The sequence below is a fragment of the Drosophila sulfurigaster genome, chromosome 3, assembly GCF_023558435.1.
Source record: "Drosophila sulfurigaster albostrigata strain 15112-1811.04 chromosome 3, ASM2355843v2, whole genome shotgun sequence".
NCBI lineage: Eukaryota > Metazoa > Arthropoda > Insecta > Diptera > Drosophilidae > Drosophila > Drosophila sulfurigaster.
In genome coordinates this window covers 8,591,535-8,615,835 of record NC_084883.1, presented here as the reverse complement: position 1 = coordinate 8,615,835, position 24,301 = coordinate 8,591,535, and the positions used below count along the sequence as shown (strand labels likewise).

Sequence of the window (24,301 nt, the reverse complement as noted above, 5' to 3'; positions counted from 1 at the left end):
GCGGCTCATTAGCATACATCAGCGCGTTAAGCGCAGAATGTGTCTCAGTCTCAGATGATGGGCATGAACATGAGTCTGAATGAGTTATAACAGCGTTCGTTGTCTGCCAGTGAGTAGCTCTCCGACAAAGTGTGAGTGCCTCCTTCTCTCTTTCGGTCTCTCCCTCACATACTAATTTAAATTAAAATATGAAAAATACTCGAGGCGACAAACACACACAGAGAGAAAGAGAGAGAGAGGGAGTGTTAGAATGCAGCAAAGAGCGAAATGTATAACTCAAAATGTGTGTGAAAATCAAATCTAAAATAGCTGCCGGACATAACATAATCAAATTGAATGCGACTAAAGGAGAGAGCGAGTAAGAGCATTCACTACATATTTGTCTTCTTTCTTTCTTTTTTCTGACACTGACAGACCATGTGTGTGTATGAGTGTGTGTGTGTGTGATTCACAGTTAGCTTTCATTTTAGTTATTTTTAACAGCTTTAAAAAATGAAAACCAAATCATAGTAATTAAAGTAACACTATTTATTCCAGTAAAATGTTGTTAAATTGCGCTCAATTTTTTTCTCTCTAATATTTATTATTTTTAATTTTTTTTATTTATTTTAATATTATTTAGTGTATTATATTGTGTTAAATATTGAGGATAACGTTAAAAGAAATGTAATGAAAAATTAATAAATAAAACTACTTTGAAGGCAGCTAATGCTTAAGGAACTTTTCAAATAAACTAAAATCATAGTTAGAAATTTTTACTTGTAATATTTATAGTTTTCATTTAATTTTTTTTTTTAATTTATTTTATTTTTTAATGCATATGTATTGTGACAATTGTTGAAGTTAAAATGAATGAATAGAAAATCTTTCTAAAATTGATTTAAACTAATTTAAATGCAAAAAATATTTTGAACAATTTTTCAAATAAACTGAAATAAGAAGCATCATTTCATTCACTAAATTAGTAACCAGTGCACTGCAATGTTCCACAATCAAATTATTCCACACTTCTACATACAGCACACACACACACATTCATACTTGAGGCACATAGAAATTGCCTGACAACTAAAATATCTTCAAATATGTGCTCTCTTTGTGAATGCTCCCTGAGTTGAGTTCTAGTCCCTGTGAAAACGATGTTCTCCTTGCCCTTTGCTGTGCGCCTGTTACAACACACATCTAAGAAGTGAGAGAGAGAGAAGAGAGCGAGAGAGTTATAAGTAGGAAATGGGCAGAACTAAGCACGTGAGTGTAAGACGACGCTTTGGAAAGCAGCGCCAAAGTCGCGTCAAATGGCGGTAATAAATAAATATGCCATTAACCCACTTTGGAAGCGGAGCCCGACGTCATTGGCACAAGCTTCTTGCCTTGCCACATGTAAAAATATGTAGAAATATTAGGCGGCATTTGTATATCAATATGCGGCGGCAAGCGGAAAACTTTCTAATCGCACAATAATTGCAGGCAAAAAAAAAATACATAGGAGAATAAGCTGCACTGCAACTGCAGCGAGTTACAGCAACATCAGCAGCTGACATGCCAAGCAACAATTAATGTTGCGGCAACATGTTGCGTATGCATGTTGCGAAGCTGCAATGCTTTTCAATGCCAGTTGTAAGTTAAGAATACTTTGGACTTAATATTAATGTAATGCTTGCATGTAAATTTAAAAAAAAAAAAAATACCATCTATTACTATAGATATTTTTTTTAATTTAACATAATTTTTACAGCTTTTATAGGCTTTGGTATTCACACCTCGCAGCATGTTGCTGCATGCAAAGCGAAGCACTCAGACGGCTGCAACATATTGACGCTGGCGATTGTGTGTCCACATTAATTTATATGCCGCGATTAGGGGCAGCCCCAAAAAAGAGTTTTGCTCTAACATCAGTGGCATTTTGCTTTTGCTTTTAGTTGTTGGTCGTTGGCTTACAAGCGTTGACTAAATAAAATTTATTGTAATGACAGTCGCACGACATTTTATAATTAAGTCAAATTGTTGGCCAAAAAACCGGTTGCCTATTGGCCGGCATAGCATTTAGCTGATCTGGCTGATTGATGTGGTCAGCAGCAGTATGTGGCCAGTAGTCCATATGCGGTTGTCGGTCTCTATCGATGATCGCTCGATGCCGAAGAGGGGCAATAAGCGCAGTCAGTCGCAAGCCAATTAGGCCGACCTTAATTTGTGGCCAACCCCCCAGCTTGTGGATGGGCAATTAAACGGAATGAAACGGAACGAAACGAAACAGGACCCACTGCCAAGCCGTGAGCCAAGAGCCGGACGCTAACTTCGAAGCGGGACACTGCAAAATATACGTATCGCTTAATTGAAATAATTACACATTAAGTGCATTAATTATTTTTTTCACTCGCGTTTTGCCAGCTACATGCAAACTGACGACGCGCCTGAAAGTCGCCTGCGCCTTTTCTCCGTAATTATTAATTTAAAGCATTCGACTCCGCTGGGTATCGTAGGATATTACCACATTTTGTTGCTGTTAGCCACAAACACAAACTGCCAACTGCCGACTACCAACTTCCAACTGGCAACTGGCAAGTTGCAACCCGTTTTGTTGTTACTTTGGCTTAGGTCATAATTATTTACGTAAAATCATAATTAAAAATGTATTTAGTTAGGCTTTGAAATATGCTTAGATGACCGCGGGGCAACAACCTGCAACCAGCTACAGCTCCAGCTCCAGTTCCAACTAACCAGATGTTGATTATCTGATAGCTTAGATAGTCTCTAATTATACTGCAAATTCTTTAACGATGACGAGGGTGCAGTTGACCAGGCAATTTGATACTTTTATGTTTTCTTAATATCTTCTAAAATCTTTAAGTTGAGCAATCTCAAAAGATTCAGCACTTTTGTTAACCATTAAGGACATACCCCATTTCATTGGCTTGTATTTATTACATCCTTAACTTTATTTACTAACACTCTGTGAGCTTTAATGCGCTTTTACATTTGCTTTGACTGCCTATGAAAGAAAACACTTATTTGAGAAACTTATCTTTACCACAGTTATGTTCTTTTCGGATGCTAACAAAAAATGTAAGTACTTGAATAATTGATGTTTTTTTTTTTAACCATGTTCAAATAAAAATTGGGGATTAAAATATTCAAGTTGAATATACCAAAAATATAATAAAAACATTCAAAATATCACAAAAAAATATCATATTGTGAGCCAAAGCGAAAATGAAGTCATTTATTGCCGTATAAAATTATTTGTTGAACATCTTCTAAGATTTTTAATTGATCACAATCAAAACTTTAAATTTCATTTGCAGTCTGCCAAAAAAGTTTAAATGCTTTTGAAGAGCCCCGTGTTTGCTAGATTTTTTAAACTAAATTTAATTTCAAATACTAGCTTGAGGAAATATTTTTCAAAGAACCAAATGTGCATCTAAAGTTAGTTTATCAACAATCGATATCAAGCCAGAAGTAACGTCCAATAATAAAGCTTGAATATATATCTTTATTAATAACTAAATGTAATTCCAAAGATATAATTACTTTTTTTTTAGGCTAATTGGAAGTAATGCATAGTTCAATAGTTGAGAGAAAAGACTACTGAATATGTTAGTTTGTGTTGTTGTTGTTGGTATTTTATTATTTGCCAATGCCAATTAAGTGAAATTTATGTGCTTCAATAAGTTATGAGGGCCGCAGCTGACATATGCGCAGTGTCAGAGTGAAGTAAGCGAGTCAAAACAGCGGAGGACACTTTTAGCCGAAGGATAACTGAAAAATTTCGTTGTGGGGCTCGATGGTTCACTGGAGGCGGGGCCGGGGGCAGCGACACATGTCGCTAAGGTAAAATAGTTATTAGTGAATGTACACACATATACAAATACTATATAGACGAGCTGTACACCAAAATATTTGAATAGAAGACACATGACGCTGAAGCGTTGCACATACGCCGCGTTGTCCCCTGCACCGCCCAACGGCATTGTACAGACTAATAAAACAATTGACGTGGCTGAAGCTGACGCTGAAGCCAGAGCCGGAGCCGGAGCAGAAGCAAAAGCTCGTTGCCAACGAGCCCAGGGACAACCCACAACAGTTGACTGCAATAATTATTCAAACAAATTTCGTTGGCGCCACGAGTGAGGCAGAAGAACATCAGAGGATGACGATGGCATATGCCGGGAGTTGAGCTGAGCCGGGAGGATGCTTTTGGTGAGGTTCATTGGCAGCCGCATCGACGTCGCCAGGTTGTGGCCGCTGTTGACCTAGCCAAGTGAGTGGATAGATGACTATTATTGCGCACAAGTTAACCTGTTTTAGTAATTAATTTGGGTATTGTATGTTTTAATTAGAAGCAGCGAACAAACATCAGCAGCCGCAGCTGGAGCATCGGCAAACCCAACTGACGGATGTATTACGCAAAGTGCCCAAGGTATGAGATCTAAAGGCCTCAAAGAGCAGCTGGCCAAGAGAATGCTTTATTTTACAAACACTTTTCTAGTTTGCAATTGTTAATATTGCGTAAGTTTTGAATATAGAAGTAGTAATAAAAGAAACATTATTTATATGAATAATTGAATGTTATTCATTTTACTAATTTAAATATATTTAGTTTTGATTGTAATTACAAATGTTATAGAAGCATTTACTATATAAGACAGACTGATAATCATAAATTTTTGTATTCGTCAGTAATCAATTGCTGATGATTAGCATGATACCTCTTCACTCAAAAAAAGCTAATAAATACCAGTTTTTATAAAGAATGGTCACACTTTTCAACTTTTCATTTGCATTTATGCAAAAATATTATAATAAAAGCACCCTTGATTTCAGTTTATTGTGTCAATTTAAGAAAACTTTAAAATGATGTTTCTGATTGCTAATACGTTTCCTGCTGAATGCAAAAATTAGTGATCAGATATCATGACAACCTGCTGAATAACTCGACTCCGTTGATCTACAATACTTTTATAAATAAAGTTTATTTGCTTTACTTAAATCTGATCATTTTAAACTCTTAACTCAGAGACATTACCAAAAGTTAATATCAAAAAATAATTAAAAATATCAATTTTCAGAAATCAATTTACTAAATTCTGCTCTTTCCACTGTGAATATCCATTTCTCTTCCTTTTCGCCTATCTGAAGATATTGAACAAACAAAAGCAGCACTTTATACGTTGGTTGTTTTGCCATTCTGCCATTGTCTGTGCATTTCCTTGGCGTGGGCCACACCCAAGTACCGAAGCGAAAATGCAAAATAAATAGTGGAAAAATTATGCATATTTTTTGGTGAATTTAGTACAGCATCTGCGGCTGTGGATCTGCGGGAGTTTTGGAGCCAGTTGGCCAGCTAGCTCATAATAAACGAATTAGCGCCTTTGGCTAAATGGCCTAAGAATGCGCCTTTATTGCAATTATCGAGTTGCAGTTTCTACGTTTCTACACTCGAGTTGCAACTGCAACAACGAGTTAAAAGTCGTTTCCTTCTTTTGCCTTCTGAGAGTTGCATGGCTGAGTTGAATAAACAACTGGGCTTCTGCCCTCTGTCCCCTCATTGGCCTCGAATAATCACATAAAATATTAATGCTGGCTTAAACCTGGTACGTTTTCGCTCATGGCCAATTTCTTTTGGGGCCACAAAACGCAGCGCTAACAAATAGAAAAATTATCGCAATTGTGGCATCTTTTTTATGCTTAGTCGTCGTTTGTGGGTTTAGACTCTTACTCTTGTTGTAGTTGTAGTTGTTGTTGTTGTTGTTGTAGCAGTTGCAGTTGCAGTTGTGGGTTTTTCTGTGTGCCAAACCAAATGTACATTTAATTTGTGACGCGGACAAAAAGAACACTCGAAGAAATCGGAGTTGGGTTATATTCGAATAAATGAAATTATTTTTTAGTTAAGTTTTTATGAATACAATTTCTATTCTAGTTAATATTAATCACACAAATTTTTATAGCAATTAAAAGTGTCCAATTACAATATAGGATTGCTCTTTCGTTTGTGCAGTTTTCATTTATTCATTGCTCGCACTAGTTGATAATAATCACACAGTGTAATCCAACGAGTTGGCTAAATTGTCCCGCTGATGCATAAAACATCAATGCGATGGCCAAAGTAGTGTGCCACGTACGACTCAAAGAAGCGCAAAATAAATGCCAAAAACAAAAACACAAAACAACAACAGCAAACAGCGGCAGCAACAATAAAAACAGCAAATATTATGCCTTTTGGCAACGTTTTTCATACTCAAAACAACAGAGGAGCCGAGCTAGTCTGCCAAACCAACCATCGAAGCAGCCAGCAGACAACGGGTACTCATACTCATACTCGTAGTCGTAGTCATAGTCGTTCAAACATGGTCATAATCACGCGTTAAATTAATGAGTTTAAATGCTATTTTTGGCTTTAACTATTGCTGGCACACAAACACAAGCAAAAGCACAGAAAAAGACAGCAGCATAAGCATACGGATATATACTGTGGAGAGGCATTTAATTGAGTGTAGCAAAGTTGAACCAACATCGTCGCTGTGGCTTTGCCACCACTCGGTTGCAAATTATGAGAGGCCCGGCCAAGTTCAGGCTCAAAACGTGGCGCATGCGCAGAGCTCTCGAAGCGACTTGCGACTTGCAACTCGCAACTTGCAACTGGCGACAGGCAACCGGCTCCATGCGGCAATATTAAATTTATTTTAATGCGCACGCTCATTGCCTAGTCCAGCTTGCTTTAGTTTGCATCCAGTGGGCAGAGAGAGCGAAATACTTGCAGCACTATTGTTGTTCACCGACGCTGCCTCGTTTGACTTTTATGATTATTATTATTTTCCCCACAGCTTAACGTTTTAATAAGTAGTACAAGCGTAGTCGAAATCGCCACTCAATAATTAATTGTCCGCTCTCTCGCGTAGAGATGCATGCAACAAAGCTGAATTCAAGTGGCAACTGGATAAGGTCAACACGAATACTCAAATGGCAAATTCAAGTGATTTATGTGTACCCAACAATAATGCTGAATTACACAAATACTAAGCGCAGCTTCTATAGAATTAATTAATAGCTATTTATTGACTTTGCTTAAATTTAATTAAATTCAATTAACAACAAGTAAGAAAGCTACAGTCGAGTGTGCTCGACTCTGAGATACCCGTTACACATTATCAAATAAATATACCGTAAAAATACTACATTATTCAAATTCAAATTATATCAGATTGTCAGCCAAAGCAAGAGTGAGGTCTTAAGTTTAAAATATACCGAAAATACTGAAAATATACCAAATACTATATTTGCATCATATTTCAAATATACCATAGAATGCAATTTTGAAAATATACCTAATTTTAAAATATACCAAATATACCAAATTTTAAAATATACCAAAGTACTATACCGCAAAAATAAATATACCAAAGACGATATTCAATATATTGACATAGTACTACATTTAAAATATACTATATAGTGCAAAATATACCAGATTGTCAGCCAAAGCATCTAAGACTAAGAGTAAGCATGCATTTTTTTGCTATACAAAATAACTTCAATAACTCCCACAATTTAGTTTAGCTTCTATAGATTTAATAAATAGCTATTTATTGACTTTGCTTAAATTTAATGAAATTCAATTAACAAAAAAGCGAAATACTGATTTTGACAGCGTAACTCAATTTAGTTGCCGCTACCGGACGCCAGCTGGCGCTTTTCACACGCTTCGCCTGATCTCTGGCTGCAATTGAGGCTTATTATCACGCATATCGTATCGCTTTTAAAGCTACAACAACTTCAAGCAACTTCAACTTCTGGCCACAGAAATGTCGACAACGTCTGGCAGCATTGTTAATAATTTTTTAATACTACCATAATTAAGACGAAGGCAATTTGCCATTTGCTGTTTGCATTTTTTGTTTTTTGTTTTTTGCGTCTTGCGTAAATAAAATGAAATTAAGGCAAGTCAAGGCGAGACGATGATGGAAATGGAGATGGAGATGGAGACGGGGGTAATATGAAAAATGAGCTCAACGTCAAAATCAACTTGGCATATTATATTGCCCCTAAATGCAGCGCCTGATGATTATTGGCATTACGTGGACGTGCATAAGTACAACTTGCATTATAATTAATTTATAATTAAATGCACTGCCAATTTCAACTTGCATGCAGCTGACGTGGTAACCGCAACAACAACTACAACAATAACTGCAACAGCAACCAAACAATAACAACAGAGCAGCACAGCAGCAACGTCCGACACACAAATTGCTTTGTAATTTATTTGCAATTAATTTTGAATTAATACAACAACAAGCAAAGTGCAAGCCACAAATTGTCCGCTTGGTATTTGGGTCTTGTCTTTTTTTGGCCCCAACTTGCACTCTTACACTTGAGACACATCGGGACACACGAGATACGATATACGAGTGTATTATCCACATAAATACTGGGTTTTTGGGGCCAACCGAGGAGCCTGTCAAATGTCAGCCATGTGAAAGCGTCGGTGAAGGCGTGTCGAATCCCACAAAAACAAAAAAAAAATAACAAAAACATAAGCTGAGTAGCTGCCAAGGCAGTCCAATCGGGGGGAGGGAAACATCCAAATATATTAATATTGAGAAGACGCAAGTGAGGATTAATTAATTTGCGAAGCGAGGAGAAGTTGAACGTCAGGCAATGAAGTTGAAATTTATTGATATAATTGAAAATAAAACGGGGAATGAAATAACTCAGCTCAATTAAAAGTATAGAGACGCTTTCCTTACCACACTTACTAAAAAAATGAGTTACTTGGCGAGCATTCAATAATGAAGGGACTCTTTTAAGAAATTATATTTGAAATCTTATTACCTTATTTTAATTATATGTTGAGATTTGAATTCGAAATGAGAAGAAATGATCTTGAAATTTATAAAAATTGAATATTCAATTCAATTACAAAGATTTTGTCTTGTACTAAAGTTAAAAGATGACAGGGCTAAAAATATATAGCTTGAGCAAAATATATATTTTATCTATTAGGTATTTTTAAAGACATGGAATATGTTATGTATGCAGTTTTGTGTTCTCTCTCTTTTTTCTTATCTTTTGATTTCGATTTGTGAATGTGACGGAAGTGTTGCGGACGAAGGGAAGCTTACAATTTAAATGGAAAATATAAATCAGTATTATAATATCCTCAAGCTCAAATGACTTATTTATTAACTTTAATATAGATTTAAACTCCTTATCCTAATATAGTATTTGTCCAATACAACAAATATCTCGAATATTCGTTCTATTTAAGCTTTCTCGTTCCATTTTTCTTTGAGAATAATTTATTACGATAATCGCACTATTTATTCACATTTTTGCATAATTTATTTAGGTTTTGGCTTTGGTTTCTTGATTGCTCCGCTCACCTAATTTGCAGTCAATTTTCGCACTGACTTTGGCAGTCATAAAAATTGTTGCAGAAGACATTCTTTTTAATAAGCAATTATTGTCTGCTCCTTTTAAACGTTGACGCACCGAGACTCTTAACTAATTACAAGCGATTTACATGCCATGCAGCTGTGGCTTGCAACCGAGAGAGAGAGAGAGTGAAAGAGAGAGAAGTCCAGAACCAGGCCAGGCCTCTGGTTGAGTCGTGGATAATCCCGCTTTAAATATTTGCAACATTTAAAATAAATGCAGAAACCGGTTGGCAGTTAGCAGCCAGTTGCTGATCATCGTGATGATGACGTTACAGATGTGAATGTGAATGTGCACTCACACACACATACACTCGCACACCCACCCAGCTGAAGAGGCACATCAAATCCGCTTGGCACGCACGTATTCTCCAGGCTGTCAGACATGGAAGAGGAGGCAAAAGGGGCAACGAGGCAGTCTCATTGCACATGCGCAACATGTGCGCTGTAAATGCGAGTACGACTTTGTGTACGAATAATAACGCTGGCCACAACTTGTAATTAGCGACTTTAGATTTTAAATTAGAGTACACATTCGCACTCTATGCTTTCACCGCACATCTGGTTGAGGGACTGCACAGAGCCAGAGCCAGAGCTAGAGCCAGAAATCCAGATCCGGGCCAAGCCTGCGGCTGACCAGGCTCATTAGACGCGTTCGCCGTGTTGCCAATATGACTCACACAGCGGGCTGCCGCCTTGGCCTCAAATTGCATTGAATTTGCCGCCTGTTGCACGTTCCACGTTGCACGTTGCCAGAGCCGTCAAATTGCGTAGCCAATGGGCTGCTCGACTGCTCTGATCATAATTAGCTGTAATATATTGTGAACTGCATCTAGCACTCCCCTTCCTGCCCTGTGATGTTGTCTCAATTGGCCATTGTAAAGCTGTTCAGTTATGTATACCCTAAGATCGGGTATTTGGATTTTGTTATCCAGATTAACATAAGAGAAATGGCAAAGCATCATTGAGTAGTTGATTGACTTTTCTTATAGCTTTCAATTTATGATATATTTTGAATGAAGTATTATATAAATATACTAATTATAGCCTTTTTTTGTAGTATATTAATTTGTTGTATTTTAAGAATAAAACCACATCATTTTGCTTTATTTTAAATGGGTAGCGGGTATTTCTCAGTCGAGCAAACTCGACTAAAGCTTCCCTTTTTGTTATTATATTCACTTCACTTTTACCTGTATGTATATATTTTTTTAGACTCATTCAGCTTTTATTTCTTCAAGCTATTATTACTCAGAGTAGTTTTTGAGTTTTGAAAAACTTTATCAAATTTATAAATTTTGTTGGAAAATAAATATTTAAATTAAAATTTAAAAAAAAAATGTTTGTATGACGATATATTCAATTTTTAATTGGAATAATAATATATAATATATTTATTTTATAAATTATATTCCTTGTAAATTATATATTTTACAGGAAAATAAATAATTTCTTTATAATGTTATATTTATATGAATATTCATAATGAAATTTTAATTGAAACACACGAAACTATTTACTATATGACATATAAACATAATTATGAAAAATATTAATGTATTATCGATGATCAAAGAATGTTTAGAGAATTGTTGCAAGAAAAAAACATTATAATTTCCATAGTAGTAAAATAGTTAGGAAATCCGATATTCTAATTAGTTTATTCATTAACGACAGTCTTCTATTAAATCTCGATATTTTAACCATCAAAAAGAAACATTAAAAAATTTCTGCAGCTAATTACTCATATAGTTAGTGTAGTGAAAATTCGTTGTTAAGACTCTTGCTGTGTTGTGGCCTTTGATACGATGTTTATTGCACCTGGATTTTCTTGTTTGCAGTCACCAATATAAATTTATTTCTTATATTTTTCGACTCGTGTATGTGTGCTGATTATTTTGCGCTTATTATTTGCCTTATGCGATGTTGTTGTCGTTGCCTGTCGCTCTTTTTTTTTTTGCTTAATTTTCAATAAATGTTGCGAGTTTATTATTGTTGCACTTATTGTTGTTGTTTGTTGTTTGTGTGTTGGGCCAAGCGATTACTCATTTGACTGCAAGCACATAAATTTTATGCACTTTTTTGATTGCTTTATTTTTATTAATTGCTTTTTACAACATTTTGTTTGGCTTTTTGAGCATTACAAGTCGCATTTTAGTTGCATGATTTGCCCAACGCTCAATGCATTGATAGCAGCGGGTGAGGTTCAACTTCAAGGAGGGGATTGCATTTGCTTCGCTTCGCTTCGATTCAATTCCATTCGATTCGATGTGTGTGCGTGTCGTGTGAGCTGATTGTGTCATTAGAGTGCTTGTGGATCGGACAGAGACAAAGCGGCCGAAGCTGAAGTCAAAATGCGGTCAAAGATATTGAATTCAATTTTTGGTTTTTATCGAATGTGGCATGCACAATGGCCAAGTGGCTTTAAAATGAATGCCAACTAATTAACGATATTATAATTAGATATGAGCACTGCTCAAACATTTTATTAATTTGCCTAATAATTCGAGTCATTAATTCGATTATAAATTCGATTTTTTTGCAGCCTATGCAATTTATTTTTGTCAAGCTTAGAAAAACTTGGACTATAAATTGGATTATTGAGGTGATTTTTTCTGTCATTGCTAATCACGAGTTATGGCCAATTATAGATTTGACAATTTTCTGCAAATGTAATAAAAATTATATAAATCGGTGGTAATTATTTATTTATCACATTTTTTGCACTGAGGAGATTTCAAAGAACTCTTTACGATCTCAAGTATTTTCACAGCCCTTTGGTCGGCTCGTAATTTAGGCAAAATTTACGAGAAACGACAACAATCGCCTTAGACGAAAAATTAAACAAAAATAAACTTGAAAACGGAGAACCAAAAACAACAACTGATCGAAACGATTCGCAGCTATCAACAGATCGTGTTGTTGTTGCTCTCATTGTTATTTGTTGTTGTTGTTGTTGTTGTTGGTTCCACTATGCGCCAGCAGGCACAAATTCAAATTCAAATCCAAAGCCAAAGCCAAATCCAAATCGAACCCAAGAGCCAAAGCGAAAAGCAATGCGAGTCCAAGCGAACGAGGACATGCGAAATTTTTATTTATTGCTGACAATTGCACAAATTTTTTTATGAACTCATTTCGGCTCAGTTCGTTGTTGTCTTTTGTGTGTTGAGTTTTTATGGTCATTAAAATTGGGACAAATATTTGACCGAGTGCTAGCGCAGTTGTTTTTATTTCTCTCTGTTGCTGAGCTCTTTTATTTTTTTTTGTGTAGAGCACGACATTACTGAAGCCTGCGGCTGCTACAAAACATTTTGTGGCATAAAACATTTGACGCCAAATTTGCCCTTGATGCTTGGCCGCCGCCGCCGCCGACGCCGCCGCAGTTGCAACAAACAAACAGCAAGGCAAACTGTGGCAAGCTCAGCAAGATTTAATGATTAGCCAGTTTGGTGGCGCAACTAATTAATGAACGTTGCACCGTTTGCATGCTAATTAAAAGTCAAGCCAATTTAAGAATTCAACTGACTCAAATAGAGATGAACACGTGATTTCTCACGCGTAAGCTACCATATTATTGATATGGATTTTATAACTTAATAAATACTAAGTTTTAGTTGAATATGCAATACTGATCGATTTAAATAATTCGTTTTACAAACATGTTATTTGCTAGGCTTATTATAAGACAAGCCAATTTAAGAATATAACTGACTTCTCATGAGTGAGCTGCGATCTAATTGATGTACATTTTCAATAATTAAATAAATATTACGATTTTATTGAATATGCAATAATGATTTATATAATTAATTTATTTATTTATTAAAGGCATAGACTATAAATTAATTTATAACCTAACGTAACTTTACTAGCGCTGGCTGCTTTGGCCTTTGCCTGGATATTTGCTGTGCTTATTGTAAGACAAGCCAATTTAAGAACTTAACTGACTCAAAAGGGCGACACTCCTCTATTTATTGATGAGATCTAATTGAGGCACATTTTAAATAACTAAAGAAATAGTAATTTTTAGTGAACTTAAATCAATCATAATAATTAATTATTTTTCTATTTATTTACTGAAACAAAAAAAATGATGCTCTGGTAAAATATCTTAAGTGAAGCACAGTGCGAAATTTTAAATTTAATATAAAAACCGAATCAGCAGCTTCAAAAAAAAATTCATAGAAATAAAGGTTGATTTAAATAATGGCCATTAAATATCTAAAATAGTTTATTTATACTATTGACTCCGTTAAAAGAAAAACGCATTTTTTTTGCACGAATATCATTAAAAATTAATCATTGATTACAGCACTTCCATAAAAATAATTCAGTTAAAAAGTGTCGAGTTCCTTATAAGACTTGCGAGGCATTCAATTTAAATAATGTTACATTCACTTTAGAAATGCATTGGGAAGTCTAAAATAGTTCTTTTACTCTTTTGAAAAAATCTAATTTTGTTGCTCAAATAAAATATCATTAAAAATCGATCATTGATCAATTAGAACCATTTAGTTGCCTTAAAAAATTCTGAATTCCTTATAAGACTTTCGGGATATTTGATTTAAATAATGTTAGTTTAGTTTTAGAAATATTTTTTGTGGAGTGTAAATTTCCTTTTGTTTATAATATATTATCATCAAAAAACGATTATTGGTTAAAACACATAAATAAGAATAATTCAGTGGAATTGAAGATTTTTAAGACTTGCTGAGTAATATTATTTATCGCGTATTTTTCCGTAAATAAATATATAGTATCATTAAAGGCCACTTGAACTGCCCCCAATTGAGAGGCAAACAGAAGGCGCTCTGCAGTTGCTCAGATTTTCTAGTTTTTAATGAGAATTAATTTAGCTTTTAGCGACTCACCGACTCGGTCTTAATGTTGAGCGCCAGCACATGCGACGAATTGTTCGAGGAGTCAGATGGCGGCGACGAGGGCGTGGCACCTTCACATGGCGACTGTGCGGCAACAGCTGCCGGCGAACATCGGCTGGGCAGCGGACTGACATCACGCATCGGACTGGCGAGGGCGACACCAATGCCCATCCCCATCCCCATGCCCATGCCCATTCCCATGGTCATGCCGATGCCACTCTGGGAGTAGGGGGAACCCGGCGATTTATTGGCATTTGTGGAGCAATTGGAGGGCACTATGGCCGCGGTGGTGCAACTGGTCAGTGTGCTGGCCGATGAGCTCGATGATGTGGATGAGCACGACGAGGAGGAGGATGATGAGCTGCTGCTGCTGTTCGTATTATTATTTGAGTTGGCGTTGTTATTAGTGTTGCTGCTGTTGTTGTTGCTGCTGTTAATGTTGTTATTGTTGCTGTTGGTGTTATTGTTGTTGCTGCCAGCGCATATCAATGCCTGCAATTTGGTATTGTTGTTGTTGTTATTGTTATTATTGTTGTTGCTCGCGGAGCTATTGTTGTTATTAACACTAGCACCAGGCATAATGTTGCCATCGCAAAACTCTCGCTTCACAATATTGCTGCTGCTGCTGTTGTTGTTGCTACTGCTGCTGCTGCTGCCGGGCGTCGCGACAACGGCCGCTTCACAGGGCAACACCGTGCCCAACATCTTGTCTAGCTTGTACTGTGACGTGGTGGATTCTGTGGCGCCGGCAGAGTCCTCGCAGCCCTCGGCCATGTCACTGATCCGCTCGCATTGTGTGCGCCACCTGTAAGCAAATGAGATGAGAACACAAATTACGACAATGTTGAAAATGGTCTTATATTTGAAGGTACATCTTAGCATTAATCGTTATAATTCTTAAAAATTGTGCTTATTCTTATTAGTATTTAAGCTTACCAAATGAAGAACATCAAAACTACAAATATTATTGATAAAAAAAAATAAATGAATCATAATATTACATTGTATTCAGGTTAGTATTTAAGATTACCAAGCGAAGAACATCAAAACATCATATCAAAGAAAAACATTAATAAAATCCAACGAGAAACAATACTGCAAGCGAAATCGAATACGCAAATTAAACGACTTAGTTCACTGATCACAAATAATTGCTCAATTACTCAATATATTGAACCAAGCTTACACAACACTACACAAGAATGCAGCCCTGGTTATCGATATGCAGGGAAGCCAAGGATTGCATATCGATATGTTGACAACAAAATAAGAAGAAGAAAAGGTTACAGATGGCGCGTGCTGATCGACATCAGATTTAAAATATCAGCAATAAAGAAACCTTTTAAAATTAAAACACCAAAGTGTTAAATTATTTATTTTGCTTGTTTGGTGTAATACATAAATGTATTATAACTAGATTTTTCAATAAAAACCAACATAAAATAAAACTTACATTAATTTGTTGTTATTCTTTATTATATTTCAGTTTCGTGATGCTCATAGTGTATCTTAATTTATATTTATTATATATATTTCTTTCTGCTGTTAGATTTTGACGACTGACATACGACTTCTGATCTACATCTTTAGACTGATGAACTACTTCTGACGACTGATGAGACCGACAGCTTCATGCCTATCGACTTCCTAATGGCAACAGATATCGATAGGGTCTATCGACAGGAGTAGTTAATTTGTAAGCCTAGGACAGCACAATTACAAGTCTAATATATACAGTTTGCAACGGAATACATTTCATTAAACTCCAGATGCGTGATATCTGCACTTCTATTACACGACACTAAACGTGCTCACTCTTATTTCCTCTTCAATATCTTTTAAATTAGATTATTATTCGAGTATTGAAGTGGCAAGGGCATCGGTGTCGGTCGATTATGCTACTCTCGCCAATGGCTTCACTTTGATAATGAAAGCAATTGCAATTAAAATACATGAACCACCCTATTAGCCGGCTTTTGGCTGGATGATGGTGACTGTACCTGTGAGTTTAGTCCGCTTTTGGCTCATAATTTAGAATTTGCGTTTATCGAATATATTTCGTGCACTTAAAACTCATGCCCAGGCGCATTAATTTCATTAATTATCCCTGTTGCCATCCGGTTGACCACAGCAACACACAATACAACAAAAGGCAAAAGGCGGCGCCAACAGAAGGGAGAGAAAAACAGAGGCAGATTGATAGAGTGAAAGGGAAAGATATATAAAGAGAGAGAGAGAGAGAGAGAGGCAAAACATTGCACACATGCCACATAATTTTGCAAATGCAAAACGCTCGAGTTCGAGCTCGAGTCCTGTGCATGTCCTTGCAACCGACGACGTCCTGCACCGGACTACGACATTGCAGAGCTAAAGGGGCTTGTAAAGTAGCCACAACAGGCTGATAGCTGAGGGAGGGAGTGGGAGGATGCAGAGTGGTGGCTGCTTGCCCAGTCGTAATCGGAAATTTTACACCTACTCCGCATTATAATTTATATGCCTGGCGGGGCTGACCAAAAGCCTGACTATGGAGTGAGTCACGTCTGGCAAGAAACTTTTTCTTATGTAGAAACAAGAGTTTTCGGTGTTTGAGTGTGTGTGTGAGAGATGTTGGGATGTGAGATCAAAGTATATACGAAATTTGGTACATAAATTATGCAGAGATGTACTTAAGATTTAGGTATATAACTCTCAACTTCAAGAAACTTTTATTCTGCACAGAAACATAACTTGATTAATAGCACTGAAGTTGAACATATTTACATATATTCGAATTTACTTTTTTAAAAAAAGTTAATTATTGTATTATTGTGAACTACAATTATACTAAATACAATTATATAATGACCATAATATATGTTATCTTATTTCTGAAGATAAGTCAATTTAAACATCTTTAAGTATTTTGTGTTAATTACTAATTTTGTAAGTCCAGAAAATTTTATTAGATTTATTACAATATTCTTACACAAAGTGAAAAAAATATAGATTGAAAAATATGTAGATTATAAATATTGATTTTTTCGATTTAAAAAAAAAGCAATTAAAAAAGATACTCTTGAGGGTAATTGACTGAGGATATCTCTCATTTTGAATAAATCCAAATATATACCGCACAATTTGTGAAATAAATTGTCGTAATTTAAGATTGTATTTAGAGATTTTTCCATTTTTGAAATCAGATTATAATCATAAATTTCATGATTCGACAATCTAAAATTTTTGTACATTTTTAATCTTCTTAATCTGCCACTTTTTCTTTCAATTTTAACATCATATAATCTTGATTCACGTTTTATTTTTAATAATTTTGTAATAGTTTAAGCATAAGAATCTACTTAATAGTAATAAACTACATATATTGAATATATTGAATATATTAATCATCTCAAAAACATGTTAAACATTGGCCGTTTACTTTGGAATTCCCTTGGACAATCTATTGTTTCCAATTTTCTAATTGAAATAACCTCAGAATACTTTGATCTAAAATCCAACTCGTTTTTATACAGCTCTCATAGGTTAACATATCTTAAGTATCAGAGCAAATGCTGCAAATGAATTGCAGAATTGGTCAGCATAAGCTGCTGGGCTCAACTGCAAATTGACTCAGGCAGTAAATGCGCCTAAATGTAGGCACACAACATAATACCCCAAAAATGGGGCTGTTTTCATGCCTTGACTTTTTCTCTAAAATGCACAGAGAGAGAGACAAAGAGAGAAAGTAGGGGAGAGAGAGAAAGAAATAAGGAGTAAAGGAATCGAACACGAGTCTCGATTCTGAATGTGTTGCTGCTGCTGTCTTCGGTTTCGCAATGCCAAGCACACAAAACGGGCGTTGATTTTAATGCATAATACATATGTATGTGTGTTTCTGTGTATGTGTGAGTGTGTGTGTGTGTTTGTTGTTGGCAACAATGCAGGCAACTCGCCTACGTCTGTCTGCAGTTGGAATAATACAAAGCTGCCATGACCAATGCAACAACAACAGCAACAAACAGACGCATCAACTGCACTTAAACTCAAGCTCAGAGTCGGAGTCAGAGTCGGGGACAGAGACAGAGTAAGGAACAGAGCTACTGCTGGTGTCAGACTCGGAACTCTCGTCGTAGTCGTAGTCGGAGTCCGAATCAGAGTTACAGTAACGACGACGAAGTGTACGACGCTGACCAGCAGGCAGCAGTCAACGAACGCACTTTTCCGGCCACGTCGCAAGCGTCGTTGGTCATAATGAGCTGAGTGCAGCCAAAGGGGCTAAAAAGGGGGAAGTCAGGGAGGGAGGGAGGTAGGGAGGCAGGCAGGCAGGACGATGCCTTGAAAGTTGTGTGCAGGACATGCAATGCCTGACTCAGGACAACAGACGTTACGTTACGTTACGTTATGTTGTGTTGTGTTGTAGATTTTGGCTGCACTCGAAGGAAAGCAGAAGGTGGCCGGGGCCAGGCGTAATAATTAATTTTGTACATTGCATGCAAATGTCTGAGCCAGAATGGTGTGGCAAAGACAGAGGCGGCATGTGGCATATGCATAAGCAGGCAAACAATGCGCAAAAGCACAAAACAACAAAATCATTGCGTCTACACAGTGCGAAATTCAAGATTAGTTATAATGAGCAATGCTTGCTGATGTTGCTGCTGCTGCTGCTGTTGTTGTTGCTGCTGCACCTTGGCAATATATTGTGAAAGTGCGCCAGCAACATGGCAAATTGCAGCGACAAAAATGTGCCAGCCAAATTAAGTACAATTTGCGCGTATTAAAAGTCTGTCTAAATTGCTGCGGCAGGCGGCAATTGGGAGCTGGCAACATGCAGCATGCAACAGCGCTTCCTGGCAACGAATCTAATCAATAACCGACAAACTGGTAGAATTTCATGTATCACACTAAATAGCACGATTAATTATCGCTATGGCCAACCAGCTATAATTCAAATCGAGTGCACTTCTTTTGCTGCTGCTGCTGCTGCTGTTGCTGCCTTCTATAATGCACGCGGGCAACATGCAACATCTGCAACATGAGCAAGCCAGTGCTTTGGCTATCACAACAACCACTGCGAACGCATTACAAAACCGGTCTAATTATACTCATTTTGTTGCCGCAGAGCCATGCGCTTGCAACATGTTGCCGCTGCCGCTGCAAAGTCCAGCTATAAATTGCAATTTCCATGCAACTTTCTATTGGTACAAAATTTATCATTTGCAAGCGGCCAATGTCTTGGTCAACGTTTTGTCATGCCTCTCCGCAATAGAGACGTGGTCGCTGCTGCAACCGACGACGACGGCGACTTCCAATTCGTTGCCAATATTCAAATTAATAAAATCATCAATAATTTTTGCATAGCTGCAACATGCAGAACATGTTGTTGCATCTACTAGAGCCTGCTGCTGCTGCTGCTGCAACCTGTCGTAATTAATAGTCTAACTAAATTGTAGCATATTCTCTGCTATCCATTTAGAGGTATCGCTTCAAATGTGGCACAAAGCAATTTTTGATTAGAAAACAGCGTCCGGCAGCAGAGAGACAACTTCTATTTATGCCTTGCCATTAAATTGCCATTGATTTGTAATTAGCACAGAATGCTGCACTTTAAATGCAACGACGAGCTTCAAGGAAGTGAATGTTGCAACATGCCCCACAAGCTACTGGAATGTGGCAGGAGGCAAGGGCTGTGGCTGCAACTGTGGCTTCCAACTTTTTTGGCAGCTAAAGTTTTCGAGTGCCGGCGGCCTGAAAACAAAATCAATAATGCGCCTCCTTGCCCAAGCGGCATTAAGTCATTGAGTTGAAATTATTTATGCAACATTTATTTACGCACACTCATAGACTACCAAAACACACACACTCACACTCGCGCACACACACGTGTGAGTTAAAAGTTTTATGCATTGTTTTAGGGTTGTTGGTGTCGGGGATGTTTCCAGTATGAGGTGTGGGTGTATTTCTGTTTGTGTTTGTGTTTGTGTATAAACGTGCAATTTTCTTAAAAATTACACACGATTACACATGAAATACAACCTGAAGGTGGAACATTATGAAAAGTAGCTACTGCATCGTCGAATGGGGAATGAGAGCCGTCTGACTGAGGATGGTCTAATGAAAGTACTTAGTCCACAGTTTTCGAAAATGAGCCAAGGCTCGTAAAGGTAGAAAGGTGCAGCCCTAAACGGATTACGAACATAATACAGAATAGTCTAAGCAAAGGTTGCCAGCGTTTTTAAGTAGATTAAACCGAGCAAATAAACTTTGTTCTCAATACTGGAATGAGTTTTATAATCAACTTACATTAAAAGCGATTTTAAAAATTTAAAAAGAAAAAAATAATAATTATTGATATAAATATAATTTAAATGTATTACAGCAATCATTAATACTTCTATTTATTAAAAGAACAATTAACAATATAGAAAAAAAAAATTATTTGCTCTGAAATTTGTAATTAAATAAACTGGTTCACAACGGAAATAGGTTGTTATTTAATACATAAAAATGCAATATATTTGCTAACGTTGCGCTGCATTCATAATTTGAATTTCTAACTATAGACAATCAGCGTTGAGATATCGATATCGATAACGATCAGCAGATCAGTTCTATTTCGGCTATCAAAAAAGAAAATACGACAGATGCTAAAAGACGATCGCGGCTGCAGAAGTATAAAGAATTAAGTGTAATTGCAACAAATAAATTATTGATTTGTATAAATAAATTAGGAAGCTTTCAGAATGCGCTATGCTTTAACTATTAAAACAATCTGGCAACGACACGCAGCATTCAAAATTTGAATTTCTGACTATCGAAGTATCGATATCGATAGCGACCAGCAGATCAGTTAGAATTTAAAAAAAAAGGGACGCAAGGAATTATAAACTCAAACGAAGTTGCTAAACGACGATTGGAGCTGAATAAGTAAAATAAATTAAGTTTATATAATTGATAATTACTTATCTTATTTATATTGAAAACTGTACTATAAAGAAATCGATAAAATAAATTGCTCTTATATACCGAATACATTAATGAGAGTTAAGTATAAGATCAACTAGAATAAGTTGTTATTGAATATATCACCGTTAACTATTTTACTATATAATTAATTGTGAGTTAATAATTAGCTAGTCTTGAATAGATAAGATCTGCTTTAAGTGACTCTGATAAATTAGCAAATGCAATGCAAATGCGACTGCGATGAATGTACAAACTCATTTGCTTGGCATTGGCTAAATTACCTTTGGCTATATAGTATAGAATATATATAGAAAGGAAGCATTATCAAACGCATGGCACGGGCCATTACATTATATTTTATAGTATTACGCGAACATATAACGAGTACGTGATCCGTGTGGCAGGTTGCAAGTTGTTGGTTGACCCCCCACTTAATGCAAACAAAATGCATTGCAATCCGGTCAGTGGACTATTTAACTGGGTGTTTTCTTGTTCTTTTGTGTTTTGTTTGGGCTGGTTTTGTTCTATTGTAATTTGTTTTATAGTATTGTTGCTTTTAGCTCGGCTCGGCTCGGTTTGGCTTGGCTTGGATTTGTTTTTCTATTTTTTGCTGTAGACTTTTTCCACTCAAATCATTAAAAATAATAATAATGAAATTTGCGTGATTCAAACTGAGCACGCACCAGGCGATGCCAATATAACAGCAACAACAATACCAGAGGGGTACTCAATACAACAACAAATAACAGCGACAACAACAACGGCGACTACACCAACAATAAACATGTGCAAGCCGAACAGTCAAACGCCCCCAGAGAACTCAGCGAAAAGGAAGTCAAAGTCATGCCAGGCCAGGCCAAGTGAGAGACCAGACCAGACCAGGCTAGGATGAGGGCCAAAAGCAACCCTCTCGTAGCGTGAGTCCTGCACACACACTCACACACACACTCACACATACACGCACACCCATCCACACACGTTGCCCTTAATGCGCCTCGTAATGAGTTATTCGCATTTTGTATTTGCATTAAAAACAAGACTCTCCCTGCCCAAACCCGCCCACATTTGGCAATTTTAATTCATTTAGAAGGGAAATAATGAGAAAAAATTCAAAGCTCATTTCAAGCACACAGATTTTGAAATACCCTTACAAACATTTTTTTTAAATATATGAATTCCTATATGCTAACTTGAATCCCAAAACTAGAATAATGTTGTTGTTTAATTCATAGGAAATATTATCTATACTATTTTAAGTAAACACCTAGTTCTTTAGGGCTTATGATTTAAGGAATTCAAAAGAACTTGAATATTTTTTAACTAGATTATCTATTCAAACAATCTCAAATACATATTTCCTTTTTTTTTCATATTTGTTAGGAATCCAGGTAAGCGAATGTTTACTTAAAGAAAACTAAACTCCTAAAATGATAATGAAATCTACAGTCTACGATATTATTCGTTATTTTTCAGTTCAAAATTACTTCTTGAATTGTTTGACAAAAAAAAAAGCTTTCAATTCAAAGCAACTTAAATATTCCCTTATTCGTTTACTTAAAGAAAACTGAACTCCTAAAATGATAACGAAATCTACAGTCTACTATATTTTTCGTTATTTTTCAGTTCAATACCTCTTCTTAAATTAAAGATAAATGAAATCCTAAAATGATAATGGAATCTACAGTCTACTATATTATTCGTTATTTTTCAGTTCAAAACCTTTTCTTGAATTGTTCGACAAAACAATAATACTCCTCAGATGTCATTGTAAGTGCATGAGAAATGGCATAACCATAGGTCGAAAATTGCATGTCCCGTTCGTGTTGCAGTTGCATAACATTATTGTGGTACAACGAGAAGAGGAGAGGAAGTGCAACACTGAAGAGTAAGGGGAGAGGGAGAGCACAAAACATAATTTTGCTAAATTAGCGAAAAACAAAAGAAATGCCACGTGGACTTGTGGGCGGGGTTAGACATTCCCCCTGACTGAAAACTCCCCAATTGAGCACGCACCAAAATCGTTTGCCTAGAGCCGTGTTCCCACCACGAATCGCGGGTTTGAGGCACCATAATCAACGTCTAAATATTTGGCAAAAAGTACGAAAAAAAAAACGAGAAGCCGTTGGAAAAGAAATATGAAAAAAACCTGCTGATGGCTTTGGATTGCATTTGGTGCCGGGCAACGGGCAACGGGCATCAGGCAACGGCCAACTAATTATAAAAATTTTTTGCAACCCCTTTCACTGCGCACAATAAGAATTATGCGAAACCCTTTTGTGAATTGCATGCGACTCGATCTGAGGGTCTGAGGCCAAGTCCGGGGTAAGTGATTGTGTACGTGCTCATTATGGAAATTTCTTTCTGTTTTATTTTTTATGTTTTTTTTTTGTGTTTTGCATTTTTCCATTTCTGGCATTGCAAAATTAATGCAAATGCCGCTTGGCATGCTTGGATCGCAAACGTTGGGCAGTGTGGGCCGTTAATGACAGCTGGCTGTGTGTGCTTGTGTGTGGATGAGGATGGCAACTCTGGAACACTGTGGAACTCGGAGCTTAGCGAGGGGCGCTTGACAAAGGTTTATTGGAGCTTTGACACAGGCGATACGCGATTATAATTAGAATTTAGCCGCGGGGTTCGGCATGGACAGTAACTCGAAATTTTGAATTTTTGCAGACCAAGCCAAGCCAAGGGTTGTTGGGGGTTCAAATGGGGTTGCAAAAGTGTTTTCGGGTTGATTGCCAAAAACTGCTGCGCGACCGACTGACTTGAAAGTGCCACGCTAATCGAATTTCAAATCGATTAACTGGCCAGTAATTTGCAGAGAACGCAGATGTTATAACTGATCTGCCAAAGATACGTTTAAGATAATCTTAAAATCCCTTGACGAAACTGTCATTGAAGACATCGACCTTGGTCTGTGACCCTCATGTGATGTCGTTAACCCAGACCCCCCGGTTGGGGCGATTAGGAACGTAACGCAAAAAACGTTAAAAAAAAAATAGCAAGATGCAATAAAAATTATTGTGTGCAATTAATCGATCGTTGATAATT

The 24,301-nt window shown here is 36.6% G+C and overlaps 1 protein-coding gene and 1 long non-coding RNA gene across 2 annotated transcripts in view; one reads left to right on the top strand and one right to left on the bottom strand.

Moving 5' to 3' along the window:
- The window catches only part of LOC133841366 (serine-rich adhesin for platelets), a 97,263-nt gene that overhangs the window by 51,012 nt on the left and 21,950 nt on the right, over positions 1 to 24,301 (bottom strand). The window contains 1 exon segment of the mRNA XM_062273783.1: positions 14,303 to 15,116. Within this exon segment, the coding sequence (XP_062129767.1) occupies positions 14,303 to 15,085 (783 nt within the window). The 5' untranslated portion in view covers positions 15,086 to 15,116.
- LOC133845120 (uncharacterized) lies at positions 22,829 to 24,187 on the top strand. Its single transcript, XR_009894698.1, has 3 exons — positions 22,829 to 23,017; positions 23,080 to 23,572; positions 23,721 to 24,187. It is a non-coding gene; the product is annotated as an uncharacterized LOC133845120 (long non-coding RNA).